A 15559-nucleotide genomic window follows, 5' to 3' on the forward strand; every position below is an offset into this window, starting at 1 on the left:
CAAAAATAAATAGTATGATTAACCAGGAATTTTGTCCATCCAAGATTTTTGTCCAACCGATTTCTCTGACACTATTCACCTGATTGTTTTCAAATTTCACTCACATGTTCTTTATGCGTGCCTTTCTCTCAGTTTTTTTTTTTTTTTTGACTAATTTATGAAAAGTTTTTGAAAATATTGAAAGTTAAGACTCAAAATTAATCCCTGGTTTGGTAGGGTATCAGTGAGCAGGAGGGCCAAAGTGTTGTGCAACTGGGCGGGGGTATTTGCATTAGCATTTGTCTGTCATGTCCAGTGGTATTGGAGCAAGTTAGTCCTCAGGCATTTCTTCCAGGAAACCTTTAAGACTGGAAAAAACAGCAAATGCATGCACATTCCTCTAATAAGTGATCATACTGCATGTTGGATAATCAAAGTCAAAGGGGATACAAGATATGTATTAGGGATTATTTTTCAGCTTTCTCAAAAAAATACAGTGGAGCTGTCTTAAATACTCTAGAAAAGCTTTAGAGATCAGGTGAGGCAGTGTTTGGAATAATTCAACAGGTAAAACAAGTCGTCATGGGTGAACAGATCCTACACAGGAGAGTCATAGAGGAGGCAGGGGTTCTTGTCCCAACCAAAACTATACACAACTGTAACTGCAGAAGTCTTGTCGTCAGTGATCAGACTTTAGTTTTCCTCAATCTAAAGTCATATTAGTTATTTAAAATGATGAAATGCACAATACATGTCATGAATAGATAAAAAAAATAGAGATGGCATACTTACAGGGTGGGGAAGCAAAATTTACAATGAACATTTAGTTGTTTTTTCTCAGCAGGCACTACGTCAATTGTTTTGAAACCAAACATATATTGATGTCATAATCATACCTAACACTATTATCCATACCTTTTCAGAAACTTTTGCCCATATGAGTAATCAGGAAAGCAAACGTCAAAGAGTGTGTGATTTGCTGAATGCACTCGTCACACCAAAGGAGATTTCAAAAATAGTTGGAGTGTCCATAAAGACTGTTTATAATGGAAAGAAGAGAATGACTATGAGCAAAACTATTACCAGAAAGTCTGGAAGATACTATTAAAGAAGAATGGGAGAAGTTGTCACCTGAATATTTGAGGAACACTTGCGCAAGTTTCAGGAGGCGTGTGAAGGCAGTTATTGAGAAAGAAGGAGGACACGTAGAATAAAAACATTTTCTATGATGTCAATTTTCTTGTAGCAAATAAATTCTCATGACTTTCAATAAACTAATTGGTCATACACTGTCTTTCAATCCCTGCCTCAAAATATTATAAATTTTGCTTCCCCACCCTGTACATCTGTGCACTGACATGTTATACCATGTTGTGAAGTAACTGTGACTACACGACACAGATGATGCAGATATTTCATGTCACATTTCTTTGAAACGATGTCTCTGATGTAAGGATGTCATTCTATTCAATACCTTGTGTCTTCTCCTTGTCTCCTTCATGTTTATTTGTGGTGAGGGAGGGGTTAAGATGGTGGGGGGTTGAGGTGATGACGGAGAACTGAGAAGAGGGGAATGACTTTTAGAGGCTTTGTTTAGGAATCAAAACAAATTAGAATTGGTTTAGGAAAAGATAGTGGTTTGGGTAACACTTTTTTAATGACTCGATTAAAGGTCATTCAAACATAAAATTTCTTTGGCGTGATACCAGTTAGATCAACACTGAAAATGACCTGGAAATGAGCTCCAGTAGAAAGTATGAACACTGTAAATGTCTTTATGTCATTGAAGTGTGTTTTCCTGCTGCAGGCGACAGGTACATAGTTGCAGACTGTGGAGGGGGAACAGTTGATCTGACCGTCCATCAAATCGAGCAGCCACAAGGGACCCTGAAGGAGCTCTACAAGGCATCAGGTACGAAACCTTCAATTCTGCTCCGACAGGCATTTCCACGAAACTTTTCTAGCTCTTTCTAAAGCTGTTTCTCTCTCAGGTGGTCCATACGGGGCTGTTGGAGTAGATCTAGCCTTCGAAGCCATGCTATGTCAGATCTTTGGCGAGGACTTCATCCAGACTTTCAAAGCCAAGCGTCCAGCAGCCTGGGTGGACCTCACCATCGCATTCGAGGCAAGGAAACGGACGGCGGCTCCTGGGAGGGCCAACGCCCTCAACATCTCACTGCCCTTCTCTTTCATTGACTTTTACAAGAGACACAAAGGGCAGAGTGTGGAGGCGGCGCTGAGGAGGAGCAAGTGAGTGTATGCTGAAGGAGGTGTGTGTGAAAGAGAGCTGTTTGACCACATTGAGTTAGTTTTGTGTTTCTGTAACAGTCCGTCTCTGTTCTGTGTCTCAGTATGAACATAGTGAAGTGGTCGTCCCAGGGGATGCTGCGACTCACACAGGAGGCCATGAACGAACTCTTCCAACCCACCATCACCAATATCGTCAAACACATTGGTGAGAGAAGACACACAGATGTTTGTACAACAGAGCATACACACACTGTGGTGGGAAATAAAGTGTAGATATAGATACATGCAAATATTTATCCTACATGCAATTATTTTTTAGATGATGTACCCGTTTAAAATTGTAGGAGCCAAAACCAGAGTGAAAAACATACTAGAACTGGATACACAACTCTCCTTCTACATTTCTGTCCTCAAATCAAAAGACCGACTATAAAGATGATGTTGTTTTGTGCTGTTATGGCCCAAGACATAAAGCAGTAGAATCCTATTCAGGTCACGTTTGACAGAATCAGATAAATGATCAGTAATTACAGTATTCACTCACGTATTTAACTTGTTTTTAACCTGCCAAAAATATGCATCACAGATTAGATTACAGCTTAAAAAAAAAAGCAAGCAGAAAGTAGATACAGAGGTATTGTGTCCTCTGAGATTACCTGAATTACACTATACTGAAAGGTAATAATGGAATTTTTGTTGGGTATCACTGAAATTATCAGGCTTTAACTATGTGAGTACTCAACTGTTAAAACTATTAACCTTGCAGATCACAACTTTTACATTATTTCACTAATGTACAATCACCTGAAAATAAGTGTTTTAAATCAACATATGGAGTGGGTCAATTTCTACCACACCATGTTGCACCACCATGTTTCTACAGTAGCCCTGAATGAACAATGTTGGCTTTAGCCAGGGTTTTTCACTTGTTTCATGTTAGGGGTGAGGAAAGTAGTCCTTAACTGGTTGTAAAATACAACATCACCACTAGATGTCGCTAAACTCTACACAGAATGCCTTTACCTGAAGGGACCTCCACAGTGCTTTCATCATGACCTAGAATTCAGCAATTCAGCTAAATCCCACATAAAAATATTCCAGGTTCTCCCACGTTTAAGTGTTTCTACTCCAGTTTAGGGAGTCGGCCAAATCCATTAAGATAAAAGTCTATCATGCTAAAAAAAAAAAAAATTTAAGAGACTTGATGTGAGTTAGTATTGTCTCTTCTGCACATCATATTTCAGTGACACCTTCAAAACCAAAAAAAAAAAAAAAGTTTTTAGCATGTAGTCATACTCATTGGATCACAAATACAAAAGGTGGCAAATAAAAGTAGCTTAAACATTAATCCCAGGTAATGAAACACAGATAGGACATGCAAAATATTTTCTCTTTAGTGCATAGACTAAACATTATTTTACATATTTTTTTCTCTTTTTTTCCAATGACAGAGGAGCTGATGGCCAAGCCGGAGGTACGTGGTGTGCGTTTCCTCTTTCTGGTTGGCGGTTTTGCCGAGTCACCCATGTTGCAGAAAGCGGTCCAGAAGGCTTTGGGACGGACGTGCCGTATCATCATACCCCATGACGTTGGCCTGACCATACTGAAGGGTGCTGTGCTTTTTGGGCTGGATCCCACAGTGGTGAGGAAAAAAAGAACACCTGTAACGTATGTTGACGGTTGATGGAGCAGCTGTAATATTATGCTTCCACTATAATCAATGGGTCTTCTATTTATATTTTTTGCATGCTGTGTTTCATACATAAATGGGTCATAAAGTGACTCTAGATCTTTTATTTATTAATTTGGCGAGTTCCATCTGCTTAGTAACTTTATCCTTTACGTAGCTTTATGTAGTCTGCAAATAATATGCCATGTCCACACTAGATGGATATTTTCCACACAACTTTTACATCTATATGTCAACAATGTAATGCAAAAAACACTACAAACCACAACAAATGTTTGGACATACTATTGTTTCTGTGGGACCTTATAATAATGGATTAGATTTATATAGCGCTTTTCTACAGAACTGTGGCTACATTAGAGCAGGATTCAAACCACCAACCCTTCAGTTATTGAACGACCCACTTTACCTCCTGAGCCATGGCCTCCCCCTTAAACTTTGGACACTGTGAATAATATTTTATTTAGCAAACAAAGAGGTCATGAAGTTGAGCAGAAGCAATGAATCAGGTTACAACCTACAGTTACTTTAAGCGTTGGTCTGGTTTATCAAAGTGCATTCTTAATATTACTGCATTTCACCATCATACTGGTGCATGACTGGTCCAGGCCATCTCCCAAAGGTGTCCGTGTTGATCTTGATCTCCTGCAGGTCATAGACTGACCCATATACCTACAGTATATAAGCTATATTTGATGTTTCAGGTGCAGGTTCATTACACAAAGCAACAATACACATTTGCAAATTGAAGTGCGATGCCACTGTTTCCCAGTGCCTTTGTTTTCCTTGTCCACATGGATGCACACACGCTGGAGTTGGAGATTTCTAAAAATCTGTTTCTTGCAACCTAAAGTTCCATTAACATAAAGACGAGGCACCCAAACAGAGAGAAAAATATCCAGTTTGCAAAATATCGGCATTAGTTATTATCTGAAAAGTTTCCCCATTGTTGGACTAATAAAGGATATAGAAATACTAGTTTGAGATTAACATCTTCCAGTCCTACCCTGATGAAGATCTTCAGATGTCCTCTCAAGATGAAGATGAAACACAGTCTCAACAATCAGTGTTTTTCCTGTGACTTTTAGGACCTCACAGCCAGTAAAGCGATGTTTTGCCCTACATCTGCTCCATGTTTTGTGTAAAGGTTTGTCCTGTAGACGCGCTTTGAACACATGATTTCTTCTACAGGTCAGAGTGCGACGATGCCCTCTGACATACGGTGTCGGTGTCTTGAACCGTTTCATCGACGGACGTCACCCTCGCGACAAACTCCTCATCAAAGATGGCCGTGAGTGGTGCACCGACATCCTCGACCGCTTCGTCTGCGTCGACCAGTCGGTGGCTCTGGGTGAGGTGGTGAGGCGGAGCTACACTCCTGCTCGCATGGGTCAGCGAAAGATCATCATCAACATCTACTGCAGCACAACAGACGACATAACATACATCTCCGACCCTGGAGTCAGGAAGTGCGGGACGATAACTTTAGACCTACCAGAGCCGTTACCGCCTCCAGGAGCCGTGGGAGGAGCCGGAGCAGGAGCAGAGAGGAGGGAGATCAGAGCGACCATGCAGTTTGGAGACACGGAGATCAAAGTCACAGCTGTTGATGTCATGTCTAACCGCTCTGTTCGTGCTTCCATAGACTTCCTGTCAAACTGAGGAGAAGCAGGAAGTAGGAAAAAGCATCTGAAAAGTACAGGGATGCGCTCAGATGATTAGTTTAGAAAAAGCGGTACTTTGGGAATGGGTGCCATATTTGTTGGAAAGAAGAAACTTTTATCTTGGAATTCATGTAAAAACTTCTGAGAAATTGTTGAGGCATTCTGTGTCCACAGAAAAGATTCAACTCCACCACAATGAAGTAGAGTGGAGACTTTGCCATTTCACAGCGGATATTTCCTGTCCCCAAAATAATCTGAGGAACACTTGTGTGAAACCTAATAAATGCTGGAGTCTGAGTACGTTCCCTAAAGACACAATAATTAATTGTTTGAAGTGTCTTTTGACAGTAAACTGTGTTATGTGTTCTGTATTAAACAATATACTGCCTAAAGGTCAAAGCTAAAGACTGTTACCTCATTTTAATCCTATTTCACTTTGTGCATCAAATCAAACTACCTGAAGTGAAGCGGTCATTCTCTGGTATGAGTCTGATTGTGCTCTATCTAGTGGTGATAATATTGAACTACACTCTGAAGACCACCATTCAATCACGTGTCATACAAAAAGAGAATTTTCTTTTTTAAGTACACATTTCATCCACATTCATGTCTCCCAGATTGTTGTCTCATGTTATTGGCTGAGTTCACCATGTGACTCTTGTACACACATGCAATAATACATTTATAGTTTTGTTCCCATGTCAATGTTAATCTTTCCAACTGTAGTACAACAGTTTTTATTTTAAAAGAACATTTACAAAATAATGGGTGATGTTGGTACCATACCTATCTACTTTCAAATCACTATCATCCTGCCACATTTAATCCAATTTCTGTATTGTTCATATTGTGCATATTGCAATAAACTGTATCCACATTCACATCCTTACATAAATGATCAAGATGTTTTCCAGCCATTGTGCCATGTTTAATTCATATTTGTTCTTTTCAACTCTGTTCCAGATCAACTTCATCCACACTATGCAGTTTGCAAGATCACATTCATTCTTAGACTATAATGAACTAAACCTATATTTAGACTTCCTGAACTTGAGGATCAATCTTTCAATAAAATAAACATGCATCTTTTTCCAATTCAGTCACATCATAAAAAAGAAAATACTTTTCTTTGTTAAGTACACATTTCATCCACATTGATTTCATGTAATGAGACTTTAATACTTTTGTGAAATTGAAAAAAAAAAAAGTGATGTTATAGAAAATGAAGGTCAATGAAGTTATCATATTTGGTTCCTTACCCGTAAGGGGCAAAAAATACAAGAAGTAAATCTAAAAAATACAATAAAAACCCATGTAATGTGAAAGGAACCTGTAGCTGATACCATTAGAAGCTGCCTTTTGTACCATTAGACCAACCTAAGTGGTGGATGAAACACTGGTTGTGATTAGAGCCTTGGATACGTTAAATATTAGCAACAAAATTGATGAAATTTTTTCTGTAGTGTCAGATACTCCCTCTAGTGACCCTTGTGGGCAAAAGTGAACCATCGACTATTTGTTTTATGGAAAATATAAAATTTTTTGTGCTTATTTTTGGAATGAATCACTCAAAATTCAAATGATTAAACTGGTATGTTATAATAGTTAAAATCTTGAAAACTGTTGAATATTTGGTAGTTTTGATCAGGGCAGAAGTTGTTTAAGAGATTTATTTTAAAAAAGACAAAAAAGTAAGAAAAAATATTGCAGTATGACGATTTTATAGCAGTTTTTTTGTGCATGTACATGCAGGTAACCAGAAGTGCTACTGTAACTGACTGTTAGCAGATCCACCAGAGAAGCATCGTGTGATAAAGTTTCATGCCATAAAACATCTTTTGCATTTCTAAGCAACAAGATCCTGGTTAATTCTTATAAGTAGTTGTTTTTAAATGTGTGTGTACATTTTCTATCCTGCAACAAGTTTTTTTCATCTTTGGAACAGAATAAGCCTTTAGTTTTATTGTGCATTCATGATGAATTTCAATGGACGGCACTTAACTACATGAATATAATGTGTTTAAAATAGAAAATGGTTTGTTGCATTCAGTTTTTCTTTTAAATGTTCACTTTTTCAGTACTTTTCACTAATAGGCATTTTCAGTTAATCTTTGTACATTCATACTTTATCTGTCCCCATCAAATCAACTATATATCCGACACTGTGCTAAACATCTAAGACCACCTTCAACTGTGCTGCGTTTGCAAGTTATGGCCTTAAGTGCATATTTATTTTTCAGTATTATTACAATGTGAGGATATAAATTAAAAACACATACAAAAAGTATCTTCTATATCTACAAGGGAAGGTCAGTGTTTAGTGACTTGTTCCCTTTACAAAAAGTAGCCTTAACAGTAAAAGCTTTGAGATATGTTGCATCCTGGTAGATAAGTGCATTATGTCTCATATTGTCTGCACAAGTTAGACATTTTAAGTGCTAAGGGAGGTCACAAAAATACTAGCAATTTTGGTTTATGGAAACTTTTAATTGTGTTTACATACTTTTAGTAAATTCTGAGAAGTGTATGTATGGTCAGTGAAACCTGATGCACAGTACTGTCCATCAATACTGTGTTGAAACCAGCATACAGATACACACGAACAGTTTGATTCCAGCTGTGAATTTATTGATGTGGATGATCCAATAAATAGTTTTACACAGCGTAACCGGTTCAGAACTGCTTGACATCCTATCAGTGCTTTATTTTTTATGTTACGCATCAGTTTGTGGCATTCTGTAACACAAAACCAGATTAGAAACAAAGAGCGGCTCCTCCAGGTCAGAAGAGGAACTGACCTGGACGAGACAGAGCGGCCTGTGTTTGCAAACCAAAGGGGAAGGCAATCTCATCCAGATTTTACATCCTACTACAAAAGGACATGGGTGCAAAGACTTGAAAAAAGTCACACAAAAAGCTGCAACGGATTTTATCAAACCAACACTATGTGCGAATAACAGTAAAAAAAAAAAAAGGGAAATGTTCACCACCTTAGAAAAGTCCAAAAAAACCTGTCTTTGAACTGAACTTCTCCTTTAGCCCCTTTGTTTCACTACATTAGCCGCGTGTCTGACTGGTACAAAAAGCCCCGTTTTAACTGTAAATAAAAAACAAATGCAGGCAAAATAAGTCAAGTTACATTTGTCATTGACATCTAAACATAACCTGCCTGGTGCTGCCTCTTTGGATTTTACGCCATATTAAAACGGGGCATTATTCCTCCTCCTTCTTAGTGGGCGTGTGGTCTCCCGCGGCCTCGGCCTCTGCCTGCGCCCCCTGGGGGTCCGTCCACTGTGCTGCGGGGGTTCTTGATCGTCTCGTCGACCGACAGAATGAGGCAGGCGGCCTCCGACGCTGCTGTCAGAGCGTTGATCCTGACGACTGACGGCTCCCAAACGCAGTTGGTAAAGTTGTCTGCGATGTCCTCGTTGTTGATGTCCACTCCATACCACATGCCACCCTGTGGGGAGATGAAAGATATGACACCATTAGATCAATTCTGGCAAAGTTTACTTCCGTATCAATTTGTCCACATATCAAGGTTTATATCTTGGATTTTCTTGGAAAGTTAAAAAAGAAAGAAAGAATGTGACAGTTCATGGGAGTCCTGAAAATCCTGAAGCTCTACAGACTTTATGTTCAAGCCTCTCTAGTTGCTGATTTTCACTGGATTGAGTAGAAACTGATACTGAGGATTGTATAAACCCTAAGAGTAACATGCATAAAGTATTCTTGGGTTGCCATATTGTTGCTGAAATTAAATAAAGTAATTTGTTGCCCTGATGAAGATCCTCTCACTTTCAAAAATTACAATCTCAACTAAATTTCCCCAAATAGTAAAATTTTACCTATACTTCTCCAAGGTCTGCATCAATTTCCTTGACACTAACATGTTAACAATCATTAGAGATGTATAAAAATGTGAAAGATGATGTATTACAAAATTCTCAACTGAGAAACACAATGTTAGTGTTACTTAGTCAATCTATTCATACGAAATTAAAAAATAGCAAAACAAATGGTATAGAATGTTTTCTTTTCCTACCTGAGCATGTTTAGCGCGCAGTTTGTTGAGGATATTGGTGGCGTCGAAGCCAGCGTTGTCACACAGCTGTCGGGGAATGACCTCCAGGGCCTTAGCGTAAGCACCGATCAGCAGCTGCTGTTTTCCGGGGATCGTTCTGGAATAATCCCGCAGGTACTTGGACAGCTCCATCTCTATGGCTCCTCCACCTGCGACGACGGAGTCGTTCTGGGAAAAGGGTAAGTACAGAGTTCAGTGATGGTGTTGGTGTGTGCAGAGTGGATGACAAAGCCAGCCAGAAATATCAGAATTGTAACAAATATCAAACAATGTTACAAAAACTGCACTGGAAATTTAGTACACAAACAGTTTCTGCTCAAGTGTCAAGCATCAACAAGAAAACTAGCATGAAATTTCTGCATGTTACTATTTAGAGACAGAAAACTCAACATTGTCAATGCTTCCATACTTTCCGTTTTGAGTTACAGCAAAATGTAGTGTACTACAAGTACATGGATGTGTGTATTCAATAGTCAAAGGTGTGTGAAGTATTAGACATTTCTCAATCTCTAGTCGCCATATTGGGAACATGGCAGGAGTTTCACATCACATCTGAAGCCACATCACTGCTACCTTTAGCTCTGCTGCAACTCAGGCACTTGAGCAATGATACAACGCTGCATAGATGGCAATGTAATTTACACTTTGTGTGAAACAGGAACACGGAAAAACATGTTTATTTTTATTGAAATTCAAGTAAAGGCAAAACAATAATCGGTTTAGCTGAAGAATCAGCATTTATCACACTTTTTACAACCCGTCAGTAACTGCAGAAGCTAGTGTTGATGGGTAATAATAAGATTCTAGTCTAGCTCAGGAGATGAAAATGATTCACTTAATTTGACAGTTATTCACATCTATTTAAGCATTAATCACTTCATCTTAAATGTTCTGTTAAACTGCTATTCAGTTTCTTCTGAAGTTAGAGATCATTTCAGACCTACATAAGGCATTTTTACTGTTAAGTTATTATGTTGCCTTTTAAAATTCTACCATCAGCTGTCCTCTTAAGTAACAAGAGCAAACAAGATAGCACATATTTTGACAACCTCTGTCTAATGCTGGCAAAAATCTGCCCTGTTGCAATTCAAATTAGCAAAAGTATAAGTACCCAAACTGAAATGTCCATTAGTATCACTACATTAAGACGATGTTTAAAAACTCCTGAAAATGCATGCATTATATATTTAATATGCCGACTGACCTTAATGGCTCTGCGTACAATCATGATGGCGTCATGCAGCGACCGTTCTGTCTCCTCTGTGAACTGCTCTGCCCCCCCCCTCAGGATGATGGTGCATGTCTTTGCTTTGGGGCAGCCTTTGAAGAAGTTGTATCTACAAGAGGAAGATGCAATGAGTGACAGCTGCCACTGAGCAGAATGATCTGCTGAAGAAGACAGACTTGTTCATCTCACCTTTCTCCTCCAACCTGGACCTCCTCAAAGAGTTCACACTGTCCCAGAACATCATCTGTCATGGCTCCTACTGAAGTCTGGATGGAGCCACCACAGGCCTGAACACACATTTAAGTAATAGAGATTCAATGACTGAACTGGGGATAAAAATATGTTTGGTAGATGAATCAGTGTGTTTATCAGGTTTTTGGGCTATTCAGGGTGTGTCTTACCATCATGGTCCTCTTCAGATCCTCCTCCTGGACTCTGCCAGCACAGAACAGGTCTCTGTCAGCGAAGTACTGAGTGGCCACATCACCAATCGGCAACTTGGACAAAACCACCTTGGCTCCTGACTGGTAGATCTTCTCCAGTTTGTCGTATAAGATGTTCCACTCTGCGTCCACGATGGCCTGGTAGTCCTGCAGAGAAGGAGACAGAGGGATGGGAAGACATTAGAGCTGTTCATAGTGCATTGTAAAATCCTGGTCCTGTGTTGTCATGATCTTCGTACCTCCACGGATTTCACTCTGACCTCGGCGTTGTCCTTCTCAGCCTTAAGCTCCAGCTCCACGTTAAGCAGAGCAATCTTTGGGTTCTCATACCTTTTAGGTTGCATCTCAAACCCAGCGTAAGAGAAGGTCTTCTTAAAGGCAACTCCAGAGATCAACTGAGAATCCTATAAGGAACAATGTCAAAGTTAAATAACAGTATGATTAATAATAATAATAATGGTAAATTCAAAATTATTTTCATCATAAATTAATGAAAATTGGTAACTTTTCCAAACAAATTAAATGCTCCAGTTTGCTTGCTTTAAATATATATTAAGTCCAACATAAAATTAACTGCAGTAAATTTTATCTAACATGTTGCTGCTGTGTAAACGCTGTAACAGGAGTAGATGAACTATTACTCAAAGCTCAATTTAATAGAATGATACCACAATGGCAAAGGCATGTAGCCTTTATTACAGTTGAAAAGGCACCTGTATTCTAATTTCAGTGGTCACCATGATTATCTACATGACATGTTAAAGTACACATGCATCTGTTAAACTGCTGCATGAACTATCTTGCTGCTCGTGCATGTAAATGAGCTACAGACCCTGATATATTTGAGACTGACCAATTGATCAATCAGTCAGTTCGTGTCTGGTAATTTTTTTTTTTAATATGAGTAATTATAACTCATCTTAACCTGCCAACTCTCATACCTGAGACAAATCCAGATAAATCAATGTCCAGTGCAGTAAAACTACAAACCTCAAGGGCTCCTCCCTGGACTTTCTTGATGCCGATCATCTTCAGTGACAACAGCTCATCCAGAGACATGACGGCATCCACCACCATCTTGGAGAAGAATTCCTTCTGTCCTGCAATAAGCTTGGAGTTTAGTGCGGTGGCTGCACACTTCTCCAACAGTTGCCTCTGCTCCCTGACAAACAGGAGAAAAAAAAGCACATTGGCGCGGTTACAACACCCAGTATCTGCTCGTCAGTCTCTAGGTGGGATTCACAGTTTATCTGTCATGTCTCAACACAGCTGTGAAGTGAATCCATGAATGTTCTGGTCATTGGATTAGAGTGGCTACATGATTTAGGTTTAAAAAGATGAAAGACAAATAGGAGGCATTTTTCTTGTTGTGTTCAAAAAAGAAAATATTGGCTATTTCTCAGATTTAGTTTTCTGTAGAACAAAATTCTATGCATTAGTGAAGAGAAATAACACAGGCCTGTTTTTTTTTCATATTTTGATCTTAGATATGGTCATTTGCAACACAGCAGCACCAACGAGGATGATGTGGTCCAGAAGAAAACAATGACTTCAAATAACTACTCAGTTTTTGTTTTTAATTCCCATTTCTGAAAAGAAAATGACCAAATAATACATATTCCTAAGTGTTACAGAAAAGTCACTCACTGCTTGTCATCCTTCTTGACAGACACAGCGATTTCCTTGATCTTATTGACAGCAAGGTTCGTGGCACTACGGAACGCTCTGATGATGGTCTGAGGGTGGAGACCCTCCTCCACATATGGTTTCAGCTGCTTCAGGAACTCTGCAGCCAGGAGCGTGACAGAAGTGGTGCCATCCCCTACCTAAGGTACCAATAAAAAAAACCTCCGATTATCACAAGATAGTGTGATAGTTTACATTTTATAATGCAGTTCACATTAGAAATGAAAACTTCAAACTCTAACACACCTCAGCATCTTGGGAGCGGGCGATGTCCACTAGAGTCTTGGCTGCAGGGTGAACCACATCCAACAGTTTTAGGATGGTGGCTCCATCATTGGAAATCGTGGCCTTGCCTGAAAAACAGTTTCCAAACTTTTGATTACGAATTGCTTCTCTTAAAAAATAAATAAATAAATAAAAAATCAGATATCAATTACTCTCTATATTGTTTGTCAACACCCTCTCTGCTCACCTCTACCATCCACCATCAGTTTGTCCATGCCACGGGGCCCCAGGGTGGTCCTGACAGCCTCAGCAATGACCTACAATTACACAGACAGATGTGCTTACACACTGAATACAATATCAAAGACAGATTTAGTACATAATAAAGGAAAAAATGTTGAAAAGTGTCTAACCTGGCAGGCATTGATGTTACTGATGAGCTGGGGAATGCCCTGAGAGGTATCAGTCCCCTCCTTCAGCAGGATAACCGGTGTGGGCTACAGAGAATGTTAGACAACAAACGGTCATTAAGGCACGAAAACTGGATGACTTCTCAGACTAAATGCATGTTGGATAATCATTATTCTCATTTGATACTCACTAATCAGAGAAAATGCTAGTCATTATAACAATATCATTAAGTCTTACTTTTATGATCCATAAAAATTCTGCTGTACAATTACGTTATTTCAAACAGGTTTACAATAAAAACAGATGCATCTTTCAGTCCCAACAATGACAGTATAGACTTAGGCAGTAAATGCATTGGTATCACTGTAGCTGCAGGGCATGTAGGTTTTGTTGTCCATCAGAAATCCAACAGTGACCAAATGTCAAACACTTTTTGTGCTTTCTTACAACCAATAATGCTCTGTGTAGTTATCTGAATGTTACAACAATTTAGTAAAGTGACTACCAACACTCACGTTTACTGAATATGAGCCAGATTAGCTATTCTCTGCTAAGGACAATGACTCGGATTATTGTGGGATTCTTCCATCGTTCTGCATCATATTTGAATCCGTAAACAAGCATAAGCACCCACAGAACACATACATAAGAAAACTGAACTCTACTGGGTTTGATTTTTTGAGGAAACTAGTCTTTCAACAGTTTACCATACAAAAGGGATAAAGGATGCTAACTGCAACACCATGACTGTCAAACGGCAATGACAGGAGTTATTTCATTCGAGATTTACAGCATAGAATTCATACATAATAACATTCATAACCACAGCTGTTAGTATCGTTTGTCTTTCCAAAAACAGTATGTAATAACATGCTTGCTAGCTTTATCATTAGCACCGTATACGCCCATTGATTCTGAGAGCCTATTATGCTAACAGTGTCCGGCTCATAATAAAAACGTTTTTAAAATAATCTGAATAAAATAACTGCCTGTCTGGACAGAGCAATAAGAGATATTTGACTTAAGAGTAGTTCGGGTGCAATAGGATGTGGATAAACTATAGGATGGTCACGGATTTTCACTTTGTGTGCAGACATGAATGCTAACTCACTCACCATCATCTTTGCAGTTCCTTCGAGAAGCTTTCGCCGGTTTCCAATCCCACAATGCTTTTCGGCATGTGGAGCAACTGAGGATGCGTTCAGGAGCACCCGGCAAAATGTTTAATGACATTTTTAATATCGTTTTCTTTTTTTTTTTTTTTTTCTTTTTCTTTTTTTTTAAGAAATTCACGGATAAACGTGCATACATAGACAAAATCATACAAAGTGATTCTGATGCAGGATAGTACGTTGAATAAGAACTGAACGAGCGTTTTCAATTAATCAGCAGCTTAATTTAAAATATTGAATATGTTTTCTGTGCCATAACCATCACAACAGAAAGTGAGGGAAATGTGTTTGATATAGGTTATGAAAGACTATAAAAATATCTGCTCTGCTAAGGGACCTGAGGAGTGTGAAACACACACCTGTACCTCCTTTGCTTTGCATTACACCGCATTAAAATCCCACTGCAGTGTGGAAAGTTTTCAGCAGCATACAGGTAATTAATTTAATGTGGCATATTTTACATGTCACTGCTCCTGAACGTGACACAGTATGTACATTCTACACAGAAAACAAAACAGCTGTCAACTGCTTGCACCAGTGATTTGCATTGAATTAAAGTAGCTCCATAAACTCATCTGTGGCAAGTAGTTGAAGAGAAAATTTTTTAAATTTGATTTTAAGTGTATTATTGTCTCAGCAAACAAATAAACCACTGTTGCTTCTTTATGACTTCTCAATAGCATTTATTGCAAGTTGAAAGTAAAGCTTTTTAATGTAGAAATTGACT

The 15559-nt window shown here is 38.8% G+C and overlaps 2 protein-coding genes across 2 annotated transcripts in view; one reads left to right on the forward strand and one right to left on the reverse strand.

Annotated features, from left to right (window-relative positions):
- Positions 1 to 8544, forward strand: part of hspa12b (heat shock protein 12B) — a 29973-nt gene extending 21429 nt beyond the window's left edge. Inside the window, exons 10-14 of the mRNA XM_030162214.1 lie at positions 1787 to 1891; positions 1971 to 2229; positions 2331 to 2434; positions 3681 to 3871; positions 5111 to 8544. Coding sequence (XP_030018074.1) covers positions 1787 to 1891; positions 1971 to 2229; positions 2331 to 2434; positions 3681 to 3871; positions 5111 to 5581 — 1130 coding nt within the window. The 3' untranslated portion in view covers positions 5582 to 8544. The remainder of the gene's footprint in view (positions 1 to 1786; positions 1892 to 1970; positions 2230 to 2330; positions 2435 to 3680; positions 3872 to 5110) is intronic.
- Positions 8195 to 14813, reverse strand: cct7 (chaperonin containing TCP1, subunit 7 (eta)). The gene is made up of 12 exons (XM_030162215.1): positions 14776 to 14813; positions 13663 to 13746; positions 13497 to 13566; positions 13271 to 13377; positions 12986 to 13164; positions 12329 to 12500; positions 11578 to 11742; positions 11297 to 11485; positions 11085 to 11182; positions 10872 to 11004; positions 9629 to 9835; positions 8195 to 9043 (listed from the first exon to the last, which is right to left on the reverse strand). The coding sequence occupies exons 1-12, from the start codon at positions 14779 to 14781 to the stop codon at positions 8813 to 8815; spliced, it is 1641 nt and encodes a 546-aa protein (XP_030018075.1). The 5' UTR covers positions 14782 to 14813; the 3' UTR covers positions 8195 to 8812.
- Positions 14814 to 15559: the final 746 nt, after the last annotated feature.

The sequence above is a fragment of the Sphaeramia orbicularis genome, chromosome 18, assembly GCF_902148855.1.
Source record: "Sphaeramia orbicularis chromosome 18, fSphaOr1.1, whole genome shotgun sequence".
NCBI lineage: Eukaryota > Metazoa > Chordata > Actinopteri > Kurtiformes > Apogonidae > Sphaeramia > Sphaeramia orbicularis.

Excerpts from the sequence above, each read along its gene's own strand:
- cct7 (XM_030162215.1), bottom strand. Across the intron at positions 13,378-13,496 it reads ACTGATGGTGGATGGTAGAG|GCAAGGCCACGATTTCCAAT; the intron begins GTGAGCAGAGAG and ends ACTGTTTTTCAG. Across the intron at positions 11,486-11,577 it reads TCAGAGTGAAATCCGTGGAG|GACTACCAGGCCATCGTGGA; the intron begins GTACGAAGATCA and ends CCTTCTCTGCAG.